This window comes from Oryzias latipes, chromosome 12 (assembly GCF_053564925.1).
Source record: "Oryzias latipes strain Hd-rR chromosome 12, Olatipes_Hd-rR_3.1".
Classification (NCBI taxonomy): Eukaryota; Metazoa; Chordata; class Actinopteri; order Beloniformes; family Adrianichthyidae; genus Oryzias; species Oryzias latipes.
Genome location: NC_136248.1, coordinates 30,470,454 through 30,485,894, shown reverse-complemented (window position 1 = coordinate 30,485,894; position 15,441 = coordinate 30,470,454). Strand labels below are relative to the sequence as shown.

General features: G+C 44.3%; 1 protein-coding gene and 1 long non-coding RNA gene across 2 annotated transcripts; one reads left to right on the top strand and one right to left on the bottom strand.

Annotated features, from left to right (window-relative positions):
* Positions 1-46: 46 nt before the first annotated feature.
* On the top strand, positions 47-14,698 carry hip1ra (huntingtin interacting protein 1 related a). The gene is made up of 33 exons (XM_011481429.3): positions 47-415; positions 854-917; positions 2,046-2,188; positions 2,280-2,336; positions 3,053-3,133; positions 3,440-3,516; positions 3,600-3,661; positions 6,237-6,377; positions 6,455-6,512; positions 6,587-6,662; positions 6,747-6,881; positions 6,956-7,078; positions 7,388-7,571; positions 7,653-7,741; positions 7,821-7,937; positions 8,015-8,116; positions 8,672-8,866; positions 8,946-9,056; positions 9,136-9,330; positions 9,406-9,553; positions 10,146-10,232; positions 10,301-10,408; positions 10,483-10,619; positions 11,233-11,343; positions 11,472-11,530; positions 11,597-11,627; positions 11,719-11,781; positions 12,108-12,208; positions 12,287-12,392; positions 12,491-12,614; positions 12,705-12,766; positions 13,832-14,398; positions 14,474-14,698. The coding sequence occupies exons 1-33, from the start codon at positions 329-331 to the stop codon at positions 14,507-14,509; spliced, it is 3,837 nt and encodes a 1,278-aa protein (XP_011479731.1). The 5' UTR covers positions 47-328; the 3' UTR covers positions 14,510-14,698.
* Positions 7,550-10,290, bottom strand: LOC144996508 (uncharacterized). The gene is made up of 4 exons (XR_013659442.1): positions 10,151-10,290; positions 9,781-9,815; positions 7,764-8,098; positions 7,550-7,687 (listed from the first exon to the last, which is right to left on the bottom strand). It is a non-coding gene; the product is annotated as an uncharacterized LOC144996508 (long non-coding RNA).
* Positions 14,699-15,441: the final 743 nt, after the last annotated feature.

The following is a 15,441-nucleotide window of genomic DNA, read 5'->3' as shown; positions in this document are numbered from 1 at the left end:
CACTGCCTCCAGATTTACCTGCTGACTCTGAGGAAGTATCTGCTGTTCTCAGAGCTTCTCTCATCTTCTAACCTGGATGTTGTCTCGTTCCTCTTTGGTGTATTTTGAGGGAATTTGAGGCCTGTGAATTTTTTTAACCCAGGCAGTGATAACTTTAACAGTAAATTGTCAACATTGGCCTCTTTTCGGCCCCAAAGAAGCTTTATTTATCTGGATCTGGATTTATTTGTGCTGTTGAAGGAGTGACGCTCTGAACGATTTGAGCTTCAAGATTAGGATCTTTGTTCTTTATTTTTTGGATTTTTTAATCTGACTTCAGGTTAACAATATGAGCAAAGCAAAAACCAAAGAAAAAAATGAAAATAAGACTGAAAAAGCTTTGGCTGCAGAAAAAGAACAGTTTGGTAAACAACAGGTAAGAATTTCTTTAGTCTTTCCTTTCTCAACAACTTTGGTTTTCCTTTCTTACAACGCAGTTTTAACTGTTTTTTTTTCTTTTTACTTCGTCTTAGCCTAAAACCTAAAGTCTTACGGCTTGATTTAAAAAAAAACATGAAATGTTTCAGGTTCTCACATTTTCAGGCTGATTATGTAATATATTTTTTTATCGCATTGGATATTTAAGCCAGTTTGCTGTACTAAAGTATTTAATTAGATTAGATGAGTATAAAGGAACTTTCTTCAGCAAAAAAGTTAGACAAATTCCTCATTTTAACATTACTCAGCGCTAAATTCAGAAAGACTGAACTTGGAGCATCTGTCTCTATAGTTACTGATTACATGATTTGCTTTGAGTTCTTTTGGAAAACATGTTTTTTTTGTTTGTTTTTTAATTGTTTCATTTATTTTTCAGCTCCAAAGCCTCAGTAAAATCGTGGCCACAACTGAAACACCACCTAAGGAGAAGTATGTACGCAGTATCCTTTGAGGCTTTTTGTCACAAAACAAAACGATAACGTACAGTTTTTGGCTAAACCTAAACAAAACTTGTGTCCTTCCCTACACACTACTTGGTGCACTATATCAGGCGTTCACCTTTTTTTTTTTTGGGGTGTCCACAAATCTACAATAAAAAAAAAATTCAGTGGAAATTTCCCAGAATTCTCTGCAATAATCCAGTGAGCATCTATGCTCACTGGATTGGTGAATATAGACAACAATGTGTTGCGTTTGAAATTTTTGTCATTTGAAAAAATGTATTTAAAAAAAGAAATGAGTAAGTTTTCATGTTTAGAACACAACGGATTTATTCATATTTCATATTTAAAAATGGGTGACGCAATGTTTGACAGCTTTATAAATATATATTTTTTTTTAATTGTGTGTCTGAATAGCATTAAAATGAAAGGCCCTGAATTGTAATGCTGTATAGTCTTTAAGGGGTTAGGGTTAGTGAGGGAATTCAGACACAGCCAATATGGTTTTAAACAGATTTGGACTTAATTGACTTGGAAAAATGTTTAAAAAAATCCAAAAATCTTGATAGTGTCATGGTTTAAAGATTATCCAATATTATTGATGTTACAGTCAAAGGTAAATGTACAGCATACATTTATACTAGGCTGTTATTTAAGCCACATAAAAGGATTTTTTTTACCCCCGAGATTATAGCATTTTATTATTATTAAGTAAAATCGTACCTTAAAGTGGCTCCATATGTTACTAATATAATATTTCTGTCATATCAAGTGCCACTTGCCAATTATTGTCATTCTTTTTTCATTTATTGTGACATTTTTGTCTTTATTAGTTATATAGAGAGACAGTATTTCAGACAAAAACAGACTTTTTAATCTATTCTAGATTTAGCTTTTTGTTGTAGGCAGATAAAAAAGCACCTCATTTGCACCACAGGTTTATAGCTTGTAGTTAGGTTTGTTGGGTAAACTGAGCTCTTTGTCATTGATACTGATTATAAATATCAAAGTAAAACTACAAAAATCAGACGTTAACGTTGTCAGAACATACAATAATCACTAGGGAGGTCTCTCTTAGCCTCGGTTGGTATTTGTCATAAGTGTTGAGTGTCCTTAACAGTTTCAAAGGCATTATTTTGGGAACCTACAAAGAAACCGGAGCCACCACCTTCTGGTCCTACGCTGTGAACCTGCCTGTGTCGAGCAACTCGATGGTCAGCTGGAAGTTCTGCTACCTGCTGCACAAAGTCCTCAGGGACGGGCACCGAAATGTCAGTTCAGGATCTGCACCTCCTCGTTGGTTGTCCTGGATCTGCTGGTGATGATGAGATGTAACCGTCATTGTTTCTGGTTGATCCACAGAGTGTGGTAGATTCCCACAGACACAGCCGCACAGTCAGAGACATGGGGGTCTTATGGGTAAGTCTGGTCCCGTTGGAAAACAGATCTGAACGGTCCAAATCTTCATTGGTTTGTGTGTTTGCCTCAGCTGCATTGAACAAAAGTGAGCTGAAAGTCACATTTTTATTAGAATAGTCTGAGAAACCATACTGATGAATATGTTGGGGGATAATATTTGAGGCTTGGCAGAACCAACAATCGAATGCAAATGGACACCTGGAAGGGCATTGTCCTACAGGGGGAAAAAAAGCGTTGTCATGGTAACAGAACCTGCCTCTAACTCCGGTGTATGGGGACTAGCCAGCAGAGGAAGGTGGTTTATATGCCGAACGATGTGTTGAGGCCGTGTCACACAGCCACGACGGACATTTTTCGCATATTGCACGAATGAAAATTGGTCGAAAAACACCAATCAGAATTGAGGATTCACCCGGACCATGGTTTAAGGTTTTATAAAGAACATTAGGATAACAACGGCATGAGTTTTCAATGGTTGCCATGACAGCCTTATGGGTGGGATGCAGTCATTATGTGTCAACCTTGAGAAATGATAAATATGAAGAAAAATGTGAAAACTTTTACAGTCCACGTAATTTTAATTTTCTGTTCACAAATAGACATAAACTCTTATTTAAATATGTTTTTTTTGTCTTTTTTTATGATCTAATTTAGACATTTTTACACAGAACGATCGTGTGGATATAATTCAGGTTGTTATTGGTTTTTTTTTTCAGGGAAACCTGCATGATCGATACGGCCACATCGTTGCCCTGTACGCCAAATACCTTCACCTGAAAATGGAATTTCACGCAAAGGTGAAAACATCCGTTCTATTGGATGTTCTGGTGCTGTGTTTTACCTAATGTCCTTATCTTTAGCCATTCCTTTGTATTTTTGAGCTTTTGTTTGTTAGAGGCAGCTGTAAAACAAAGTATATTTAAAACATTTACAGCATTGTTATGGATTAAATTGTTTTTGATGTACTTTATGTGATGGTTTGGATGAGTTTAAAGTCTAACACTTCAGTGAGGAGTTTTGTTGTAAGCACTGAATAAAATGAATGTAAAGTTGCATTAAATTGGGTAAATTTTGATCAATTTAATACATTTCTTTGTGTCCAGCACAAGGTGATTCCAGGTAATATGGAGGCTACAGACGACACTTTGGAAAAGGAAGCAGGGACTGACATGACTAAAGTGTGAGTCTCCTTAATCAAATCTGAACCGAGTGCTTCTAAGAGGAAAAAAGGATGACATGTGTGTTTGTTTGTTGGTATTGCAGGTTAGATATGACCCAGGAGCTTCTGGATTCCCTGGATGCTGGACTAAAGATGGCTGAGACAGGTCAGATCTGAAACCTGCTCGTGTCCGTGCACACTCGGGTTCACCGGGCAGCAGAGCTGTGTTAGCTTCTAACCCGCTTGGCAACAGTTAGCACAACCGGCAGGCAACATGGCCTTGAGGCCAAAGGGATTTTACCGTCACCCCGTAGAAATGTAAACCGTTTAAAGCAGGGGTCGGGAACCCATGGCCCGCGGCCATGTCTGGCTCTTTTGATGGCCACATCTGGCTCGCAGACAAATCTTTAATTGTTAAAAAAAAAAAAAAGTTTAATTAGACCAGTCCTTCTCGGGCGCGATGCGATGCCAGTTTGTAGCAGCCTGAAACCTGTGAATTGCCGTCCCGGCAGATGGACGCTCCCACCTTTGAGAATGAAAAGGGGGGAGGGGTAGTGGGCACAGGCAGCAAGGTGAAACGGCGCTCTGATGAGAACACGCTGCCCGTCACATACCACACACTGCAGCGTGTGAGCATGGCTGTACTGACGTCTGCATGTGAGCAGTCTGTCTCACATCTAAAGAACATTCAGACCTATGATCACGTTTAACGGATGGAAGTCTCAACGGCTGCATGAACCTGAAACTCACCACGTATCAACCAGACTAGACCATCAGCAAAACTACCACGCAGCACCAGGAGTCACATTAATGGATCATTTAATAGCAACAGCATAATGCAGCGTCCGTTTCCCACACTGAGGCGTGTGGAAATTAGCCTCTTTTAAGGTTCTTTATTCTGGTTACTGCAGGCCGTAACCAACGCCGTACAACTTATTCAGCAACTCTCCCACCAAAAGACACCCCCCCCCCCTTCTTTTTATTCCCTCGCACCAGCCCTCCTATTTCCTTATTCGGCCCATAGCTGAACCCCATTGGTCCAAACTCCCCAGCGACAGGCTGAGTGACAGAACTGAGGGCCAACCAGCATCTCTGCTTGATGCGTTCAATGAACTCCGGAACTTAGAACGTAACCCAATCCAACTCAGTCAGCTACAATAGAATGTTATTAAAACTGAATCCACAGACTTATTGTACTTTAAAAGTGTTGAAATGCACATAAAACGCACGCGTTCACTTGTATTTGGACAACATATTAAACATATTGTGTGGCTCTCACGAAATTACATTTAAAAATATGTGGCGTTTATGTCTCTCTCGGCCAAAAAGGTTCCCGACCCCTGGTTTAAAGCTAAATTTATGATTCTGAGGCAATGAAACCAGCAGCCAATCAGAGTTGGGCTCTTACGCTGGGTTTCCCCCAATATTTTCATTGGAACTTTTGCTTTACTGCTTTCTAGAAATATGTAAATAAACTGTACAGTTTGGATCCAGATACCAGCTCAGATGAGGAAAACAAAGAGCTGCATGGATGTTGCAGCCTGTAGCACCTACGTCGCTGCTACAGGCGTTTTCTCTGCTTCTGATTCACAACGATTTGATAAAAGAAATCCTCATAAATGCAGTTTAAATCTTTATATATATATTCTTCATCATGTGAAAAATGCTACATGTTGGAAACACATTTTTCATTGGAGTGGGTTTTTAAAAAGTATCAATAATAAAATAGTTATTAGGAACCTAATTATGATAAAAGTAAAAATAAAAATAAATAAAAAAGGGAGGTACATAAGTTTGTCTATACATTTTTTAATCCCTATTTGACAAACATATTAAATGAATTCAGTGTGTGTCCTGTATATATAACTGCAAATATTAGGGGTGTGTGTTGGCAAGAGTCTGGCGATACGATACATATCCCGATATCCCGATTTTCGTCGCTAATGTTAGGTTGGGGTATGAGGGGCTGTAAGCTAGACGGGGAGAGTATAAAAGAACAGGATGGTTGTCATTCTTACAAGTAAAATGAAATTCAAAAAGTGCTTTCTTGTCTGTGCATCACTAAAACAAACTTCAAAACATATCACCTTGAAAACAAATATACATAAAAAGTGCATTAATCTGTGGCTAATAACAGGAAAATAAAACTAATTTGTTGCCAGATAAAAGTGCATTTGTCATTAAAAGTGCATATTAATGAATGCACGCTTACAACTCAGAGGTAAATTTCTGATGAACTCCTGCCGCTCTGCAGAAGTTATGTCCTAGAAAACAACACCGGTTTTTAGATTTTGGCAAAGAAAAAAAAAAATTTGATTACAGATCAGAAGATGATCGGCGTAGCCAAGGAAATCCAAAATTTTACTTTAGCCAATTTTCCTTAAAATGACTTAGACCTGTCCGTCAGCCTCAGGTGACCAAAACATTAAGTGGTTGCTATGGAGATGAACCCATAGAATAGCTGCCATTTTTGAAAAAAAAAAAAATTATTTTTTTTTTTGGGGATAAATTGCCACATGCATCCTGGACCATGGAGGCAGGGGGGTGGGTAGCCTTCACGGCCTATACCATGCTGCTTTAATTACATTTGTTTGCTACGTTCATTAATATGTCCCTAAATAAATGTTCGTTAAAGGACAGTTTATGGAACATGAATAGATGTTTTGATTGAGGACAAACATGTCCACGTCTTGAAATGACTTGTCCTCAAACGGGTGCCGTTTTCGTCTCTACGTTTGCAGTCCTGCGTCAGCTGGACGCCAACGGAGCCAAATCCACCACCCCGGCCGGACAGTGCAGACTGACTCCCCTCATCCCCCTCATCCTGGACAGCAGCTTCCTTTATCACTTCTCCGTCCGGTTGATGTTCAAGCTTCACAGTCGTGAGTGGAAACCCTTGCTTTGTTTGATCCCTCCGTGGCAGGTCCAGCTTTAAACCTCCTCCTCATTTCTGGTCCAGGTGTATCTTCAGATGTTCTTCTCGGACACAGAGAGAGGTTTCGAGACCTCTTCATGAGGTAGGTCTTCACTATTGGGCCAAAAGTCGTCTCTTTTTCCTCCTGTTTGGTTTACAGCTGTGTTTGCTCTGCAGCCTCACGCAGTTTTACAAAAGAGCCAGGGAGATGGAGTTCTTCAAAAGTGTGATCCAGATTCCTGATCTTCCAGATGTAGGGATCATGAACTTCCATGCGCATTTGTCCAGGGAGTTTCTTTCGATTACATTTTGTCTTTTACTTTCTCTCGCGTCGCAGGAACCTCCAAACTTCCTGCGAGCTGCAGCTTTGGCGGAGTATAAAAAGCCAGTGGTTGTGATGCCGGGTGAGGACTACCAGGAGGAGGAGGTGGAGACTCATCCTGAGTTCAGGGAGACGCCCCAAATGCCTCAGGTACGCCTGAATATGCCCGAAATGAAAGGATTTACTCCGCAGCCATGCTAACAGTTTGGTCTTTGTGGGAACAGTACTATTTGCTCAGCCAGATGGGAGCTCCTGAAGTTCCACCTGAACCCATAGAAACGGAGACTGATGGGTGGAGGAGGGAGATGGAGCCACTGAAACCAGAGATCCAGATCATCAAGAATGAGGTGAGATGGTTTGATGTCTGAGCTGTAAATATAGACTTATTCAAGGGGATTTTTTCATGAATGCTGTCAGATTTATGTGTTATTTAAACTATAGATTTATAAAAAACAAAAGTTTCGTATTAGAACGTCATAAACCAGGTCATTAGAAGTTCCTACAACAAAACAATAAAACTTTTTCTGTAAAGTATTAATGGCTGTGTTAGACAGAAAAGATCTTCCTAGTCAACATAAGGGAATGCTTTCCCACTCATCCACCAGATATATCAGCCAATCAGGCTAATCTTCCTTCTTTTTCCTCCTCTTCCTCAGGCTCAGAAGTCCGTAATCGAACTAACGACTCAGTTGAGCCACCTGGAAGCCGAGCTGGATGTGCAGCGTACCCACAACCAGGTGGCGCTGATCGAAAACGAACACCTGAGGATGGAGGTGGAGGCTCTCCGAGCGGCTAATGTCGTCGGGGTGGGAGCGCAGATCGGCTACAAGGAGGCAGACGGTAAGTTTTGGTTTCTGAAGCAGAGACGGACGTCTGAACGTCTCAAAGTGAGATGTTTTTCCTGCTTCTGTTTGTCTGCAGGCAGAGCTCAAGCTGCAGAGCTTCGCTTCTCCCAGCTGAAGGACAGACACGCAGAGCTCGTCACCAGCCACGCTGACTTAATGAAGAAGGTCTGTTTGGTTTTTTGCTCACCTTCAGTCTCTAAACTCCAGTGAAAGACCGTCTCTGCTTCCTGACATCTCTGTGAAGAACGCTGAGGCGGTGAGGATGCTGTCCAGTTCAAAGCAGGAGCAGGACGATCTGCTCCGCACCAAGATGAATCTGGAGAAGGAGCTGGAAAACCTCCGATGGGACAGACAGAACAAGGTGAAGCTCTTCATTCCAACGCCAGCCTCGTCCGTGACGCGGCTGAGCGCTCAACGATGGTGCTTCTACTCCATCAGGTGCAGCAGCAGCAGCAGGAGGTGGAGCGCCTCAGTAAGGAGCTGCAGGACCAGAGGGCGGAGGTGGCGCTCCTTCGCAGTTCTCTGGAGAGCAAAGAAACGGTGAGGAGGAGCCCTCAGCTCTATTTATCTAACCCTAACCCTCCAAACAGTTTTGTCTTCTGATTGGCTCTACCTGCGGCTGGTTTGGGCGGGACGATGCCGGAGAGGCAGATGCCGATATACGTCCAAATAATAAATATCGGCGCAGATAATTAGCCTTGCTGATAATCAAGGACTGAGAGGGTTACAGACGAGTTGAAGGTGGAGGTGGGACGGCATCGAGGATCAGCTGATTGCTGTGGTGATCAGGAATCTCTGTGGATCATGACTTTTGCAGATGACACTGTGGTTTTTAGTGAGAGCAGGGAGCAGGTGGAAGACCATCTAGAGAGGTGGAGGTTTGATTTAGAGAAAGAAGGAATGAAGTTCAGCTGTAAGACAGAGCATCTGGGTGTAAATGAGAGGAACTCTAGTGGAGTGATGAGGTTACAGGGAGCAGAGGCGGGTCAACAGTCCAAAACGACAGGCTGCGGGGATAGCTAAAGGATCCCAAATGAAGACATGATCCTCCAAAACTCATTTCACCTTTTTGTGATGTTCCTTGAACCTCTTCAGGAGGGATCTCGTGTGAGCGGCACCTTGGCGGCACTGCAGGCCGAGCGGGACACGCTGCTGCGATCTGCCGCTGAGAGGGACGCAGAACTTTCCTCGCTGAGGCAGCAGGCGCAGCAGCAGCAGAGCTTCCTGGACCTGGAGAAGGACCGGATGAGCCGGGAGCTGGAGGCGCTGAGAGCTCAGCTGCAGCAGCAGGTACCCGCCGACAGGAGGGCCTCACCTCCACCACATCCGGTCAAGTATTTATCTGACTGGAATGGGATTTTCCTCTTAGCTCGCCATCAACGCTGAGCAGAAGCAGGAGATCGACCGGCTGAGAAGAGAGCTGGACTCCACAAGAGCAGAACTGACCCGAGCGAACAGCGCGCTGCAAAGCAGAGAAATGGTGGGAGATTTCCCCTCGTTTTGTGGGGTTTGTTCGGTGGGACGATGGAGCGTCTAACCAACGGGCCTGTTTTCCTCAGAGCGGCACTCAGCTCAGCAGCAGTCTTGCTGGGCTGCAGGCGGAGAAGGAGGCGCTGCTGCGGTCGGTTCGGGAGCAGGAGGCCGAGCTGAACTCCCTCCGGCAGCAGTCCCACTTTCAGCACAGCTCCCTGGAGCAGGAGAGGCAGAGGAGCAGCATGGAGCTGGGAAGCCTGCAGGCTCAGCTGCAGCAGCAGGTGCCCGCCACCGTGCGCCCCCGAGGTCGAGGCGACGCATCTGACGGCTCCGTTAACCGCCGTCTGTCTCCACAGGCCCACCGGGAAACAGAGCTGGCCCAGAAGCTGCAGAACGAGCAGTTCGCTCTGCTGCAGTGTGCGGTGGTGGAGGCCGAGGGCATCATCCTGGACGCCGTGGCCAAACTGGACGACCCCATCCACATACGCTGCGTCAGCTCTCCCGGTAAAGACGCCCCGCACACACATTCACGATCCCATGAAACCGAGTCTTGACCCGCACGGGCCTCTAGGTTGTCGGGTCTGTGGAGGGTCGTAGAGAGGAGCAGCTGCATCTTTAGGGGAGCGCAGGTGCATCTTGCTGTTCCCTTGAGGCTCATATGGCCACCTCAAAACGAAGACGGAACGTACCATTGATGTGGGTGTGTTACGTGTATCATGTGTACCACTTACCCTTACATGCATACGTCTTCGCTACGACCTGTTGCCTGCAGAGAAAAATGAACATTTTTACTCTACGGGTTCACTGAGCAACAGAATGATCATATATTTGGAATTAATATATGTATTGATTTAGCCTCTTTGATTGGTGGTTGAAGATCATTCCATAACCTGATACCCCGTATGGAAGTGCATCTTTCTTCAATTTTAGTTTAAATTAATGATATTTTGTTGTTCTACCATAAACTATTTTTGTTTATGTTTCTTCGTCGTTTCCTCCGTAAACAAAAACAAAAATCATCTTCTGATGAATTTATTTAATTGTGGAGTAAAATGGAATTTGACTGAAAAGTGATCGTTCCGCCGTTTTCTCTCAGATTACCTGGTGAATCGAGCTGAAGTCACTCTGGGATCCATCGACAAACTGCAGCAGAGTCACCTGGTTTACCTGGGGAACAGGAACGGTAGGTCAGAGGTCGTCGGCGTCCCCCGTCTCTGTCTTCGCTGTCCTCATGCTGTTCGTCCTCTGCAGACGCCAGCGGCTTGCTGAGAGCGGTCACGCAGTTTTCCCACCTGGCGGCCGACACCATCGTAAACGGAGCGGCGACCTCCCACTCCGCCCCTGTGGATCACGCCGACAGTAAGACAGTCAGAGTTGCGGCGCCCTGAAGCTGGCGGGCGGAGAGCACACCGGTCACTGTTTGTGTCCCGCAGGTCTGAGCGACGGCTGCCGGGACTGCGCCCATCAGTGCCTGCAGTTCCTGAAGGACCTGAAGTTCCAGGCCACGTTACCACAAGCCAACGCGGCTGCCATTCGCTACAGCGTGCAGCGCATCCTCGCCATGGGTCAGGTGAGACGTGTGACCACCATTACAGACAGAGTCAGACCTCAACCCCGCCTCCCAAAATGACAATGAATGCTATAATAACCTTCAAGGATTACATTTAATATAAAATTGATGACAGTAAACAATTATTCCACTAAAGTTTTTATTATAAAAATATTATATTTGGGTTTTTTCTCAGGTCTTTTCAGTCGTGTTCTGGCAGGATTTTGCTTTTCGGAGCAGCTGGACTTTATAAAAGTTGGTCTAGAATATCTCCTTCACTCTGTTAAAAACAGCAAAATAAAGATCGCAACCATGTCTGTTCATGTTATCTCCATAAGTGCTGGGCTTTGGCCATCCTTAATCCTATGAAACACTGTAACCGTTTCACACCGTTCACACAATTTCCGTCCTTCCAACTGATTCCGACGGTGGGAAAAGCGGCTTTGTGCCGAAGCGCAACACGTCAGATTCCCCAAAGGTCCGTAACCTGTCGAAGAGTTACTTCAGTTCTAAGAGCAGGTGTTATTTTGCCGTCGCGGGCGACCGCTTCGGTGTGAAATGGTTAACAAGAGAAGCCCCCTGGTTGCCATGGCGATGGATTCTCAAGTTCCCCTGTCGCACGGTTCTTGTTCAGGATCTGCGGCCGAAAGGACAAGACGTGCTGAGAGAAGAGCTGGGCACCATGGTGGACAAAGAGATGGTGGCCACGTCCACGGCCATTGAAGAGGCCGTGCTGCGTATGGACGTAAGGGAAAACGCGTCATCATCTCAATAGAAATGTAGCTTTCTGTCGGTCAGAAATACAGTTCTTTAAAGCTGCTTTTAGTATATTGGATTTCCTTCAAGCTACAAATCGTCACCTTCCTTTTCCAGGAGATTCTGACGCAGGCGAAGAAAGACACGACGGGCCTGAAGCTGGAGGTCAACCAGAGGTACGGTGGATCCAGACGTTTTCCTCTCTGTTCATGACCAATGTTTGATTCTCGTCTGTTTTACAGCATTTTGGGATCCTGTTCTGACCTGATGAAGGTAAGAATTCTGTCAAACCAGTCGTGATGTGTGTGGATTCTGGTTTAGTGGACGCCAAAGAAAAAGTCTGGTGGGTTTTTTCTCTCACCAGGCAGTTCATATCCTGGTGACGGCCGCAACCGACCTGCAGAAAGACATCGTGGAAGGAGGCAGGGTAAGTCTGTGATCCCAGATCTGACCCAAACACAACTGACCCAAACACAACTGACCCAAACACAACTGACCCAAACACAACTGACCCAAACATCAAACCCAAACACAACGCACCCAATGAACCCAAATACAACAAACACAAACACAGCTCACCCAAACACAGCTCACCCAAACACAACTACACAAACCCAACAAACCCAAACCCAAAGAACCCAAACACAACAAACACAAACACAATGAACCCAAAGCTGCTCTTAAAATGTCCTTAACCAGCGTAACAACAGAGACGATGATGAAGAGTTTGGTTTCTCCTCGTTTGTCCTGCAGGGGGCAGCATCCACAACTGAGTTTTACGCCAAGAACTCTCGCTGGACTGAGGGCCTGATCTCTGCCTCCAAAGCCGTGGGCTGGGGCGCCACTCAGCTGCTGTGAGCATCCGAAAGCCGCCAGTTTAGAAGACACTTCACCACGAAGCGCGTCACAACTTTTCCATCTTCTCTTTGCAGAGACTCGGCTGACCGGGTTGTGTGTGAAAAGGGAACGTACGAGGAACTCATCGCATGTTCTCACGAGATTGCTGGGAGCACCGCCCAGCTGGTTGCAGCCTCCAAGGTACAAAACCGCCTTTTTCTGATCAGTGCCACCATTACATGTATATTGGGTCAGAACCACGTCACCTGGATAGTTCTCACTGGCTGCTGGTGTTTCAGGTGAAGGCCGACCGCAGCAACAAGAAGCTGAACACGCTGCAGCAGGCGTCGCGGCACGTGAACGACATGGCCGCCGTGGTCGTGACCTCCACCAAACACGGCCAGAAGCAGATCTCTGATCACGGTGAGACGCGTTCCAGAACTTTGAAGTTCACCTGTTTGAACCTTTTTGATCATCCCTCACCTGTAAACATTGGCGTTTGGTGCTTTGTAGGGATAATGGACTTCTCAGGAATGTCTCTGATCAAGCTGAAGAGGGAGGAGATGGAAGCTCAGGTAAGAAAACCCAAAAAGAAAGTGAGCCCTCTTCCAGATGAAAGGATGATCTCATCTTCATCAGGTTTATTCACTTCAACAACAACACAGCATCTCCTTATGGGGAATTAGAACATTTTAACCTTTTAAAAAAACACTTATTTGGAAATATGAAGTCAATTATTGTTGTTTGAAAGGAAAATAAGTGAAATTTCAGGGTTTTTTGTGTTTTTGTTGAAAGTTTGTCTTTTCTAAAGGTGTAGAGACTGGGCGGATCACCTCTGAATCGTACAAAATTGAGCTCTAACGACATTAAAACAACTATTCATAAAAATTTCACCGCTGCCACAAACTCACAAAACTCACCAAAGCTGGCAAACACCAAACACCCGGTGTGAGGCCCAGCTGAGGCCCACCCCGGGTAGAGGCCGTCCCTTTTATTACTGGCTAGAGTACGGGTGAAATCTAAACTCCTCCTGGGGATTCAGTCTATTACCTCTTAACTCCTCAAGTTAGAAATAACGTTTGTAGATTTCGAACGGCATTAGCGTAGCGAGCTCCCAAAAGCGCGAGCAACAGGAAAGCTCGCGCATTTTTTACTGGAATATTGTGAAAGGTTGATATATGAATCCCTGGCTCAAGCTGAACAAAACCATATATCATGCGATATGAACATATGAGAAATGTGGGCGTGGCTCACAAAAAATCTCTGTTGCTAAGGAAATCCAAAAACTTACTTTTGCTGATTCTTCTAAAAATGACATCGACCTGTTCGTCACCTCCAGGCGACCAAAAAATAAAATGGTTTCTATGGAGATTAAACCAATTGAAAAGCCGCCATTTTGAATTTTTTTTTTGTTTTTTTCATGAATGTGTCATGTGGCATCAGGGTGTTACGTGCAGAGCGAGAGAGTAAGGGGCTATTCACGGCTTTAATTATTACTACTGTTATAAATTCTTATTATTAATACATTAAAGTTTTACTTTACTATTTTCCCCTTTTATTCAATGTACATGTCATGGAAATATGAGGAAGGTAAATTGTTTAAGCATAGACTCCCTGAAGAAGTTCTCTGGATCTCATAGGTGAAGGTCCTGCAGCTGGAAAACCAGCTGGAACAGGAGCGCGTCCGCCTGGGGGAACTGAGGAAGAGGCACTACGATCTCGGGGCGTCTGGGCCCACCTCCAACCTAAAGGAGGAAGAGGACAGCTTCCCGCCGCCGCCGCCGCCCACTCTACTGGACTCCACTCCACTACCGCCATCCTTCAGTCAGTCCCAGCCCTATTTAAACCCCCAGGTGACACAGGCCTATATGCAGCCTCAGGTGTACACCCCCTCACAAACCTACACCCCCTCACAATCTTACACCCCCTCCCAATCTTACACCCCCTCCCAATCTTACACCCCCTCACAAACCTACACCCCCTCACAATCTTACACCCCCTCACAAACCTACACCCCCTCACAGCCCTACATCCCGCCTCAACCCTACATCCCAAACCCAGCCCAGAGTTACCCCCCTCCCTCGTCGCTCACATCCAGCCTGGCTCAGGCCAAACCTGCTCCTCAGCAGAACGCCACAGATTCCCCCAAGCACGCCTTCAAGAGACCCAGCATCTTCACCAAGTCTGGGAACCTGCTGAAGAACGCGGTGAGTCGGTTCTCCTTCTCGGATCCTCTTCTCTGTGCTGCTCAGGATGTTCAACGCTGAACTTTTTCATTTCAGTTCAAACGAGGAGAAACTGGAGGCGGAGAGTCCTGAAGACCGAAGGAGTCGATGATTCTAGTATTCACCTGAAAAAATGACAGGCTAACTCTTTAAATGACAAATTACTAATTAATTGCAATTTTTAAGTCAAACGTAGAAATAAATTAATGTTTATTATTTTTGTAATCTGACTGATGGTTTTGTTGTCTGAGCAATTTATTAAAAGCCCAAATTGATCCTAAATGTAAAGTTTTCTTCGTGTTTATTCCGTCTCTGTGCGAGCTCGGCTCTTCAAATATTTCAGGCATGCGCAGTAGAAACTGCAGTCTCACCACCGTGGAAACGAGAAGGGGGGTAAAGTTGGTACGAGGCAACAAACCGGAAATGGACAGTTTCGCCTTCAACATTAAAGGCAAAATTATCAAAAAAAAGAAACATTTTGACTTTGTATTGCAATAAATAATAAAACACAAGACGAAAACTTTTGTATTTCCACACTAGCAAACACTGTTAAAGTACTACTTTTATATTGAATTAAGATTTATGGTTCAGAGTGAATTTTGATCCATTATTCACAGACTGGATTGAGTACTAACACATTTTGTAAATATTAAAGCTAGGCTTATTAAATAGGTTTTTTTTTTATCTTCTGTGAGGACACTTCAAATCAAACTCAAAAGATAAAAACTAAATCATCACCAGGACATTGGATGTTGGAATTGTTTTTACTGGTGAAACTGTTGTCCATTCAATGGTCATCATTTAGGTAGCCTGCTTTTATTTTGAATGAACAACCAGTGTTAATTATTTCATTAAAGACAGAACTTTTGGCCAATTTTGTTAATGTAGAACACATAAAAAGAGAATTTACCTTTAAACAAGAAAGGCATGATATATGAGAGTTCAGGAACAGTTGCAGAAAAAAAAACGTTTTCAAGGATTAAATCATATTAAATGTAAAGAATTTTGACAGAAAATGTTTTATT

Bases quoted from the DNA above. Each gene is read 5' to 3' on its own strand.
- hip1ra (XM_011481429.3), top strand. From the start codon at position 329: ATGAGCAAAGCAAAAACCAAAGAAAAAAATGAAAATAAGACTGAAAAA. The intron at 6,513-6,586 runs GTAGGTCTTCAC...TTTGCTCTGCAG, and splicing joins TTTCGAGACCTCTTCATGAG to CCTCACGCAGTTTTACAAAA. The intron at 11,531-11,596 runs GTACGGTGGATC...TCTGTTTTACAG, and splicing joins AAGCTGGAGGTCAACCAGAG to CATTTTGGGATCCTGTTCTG.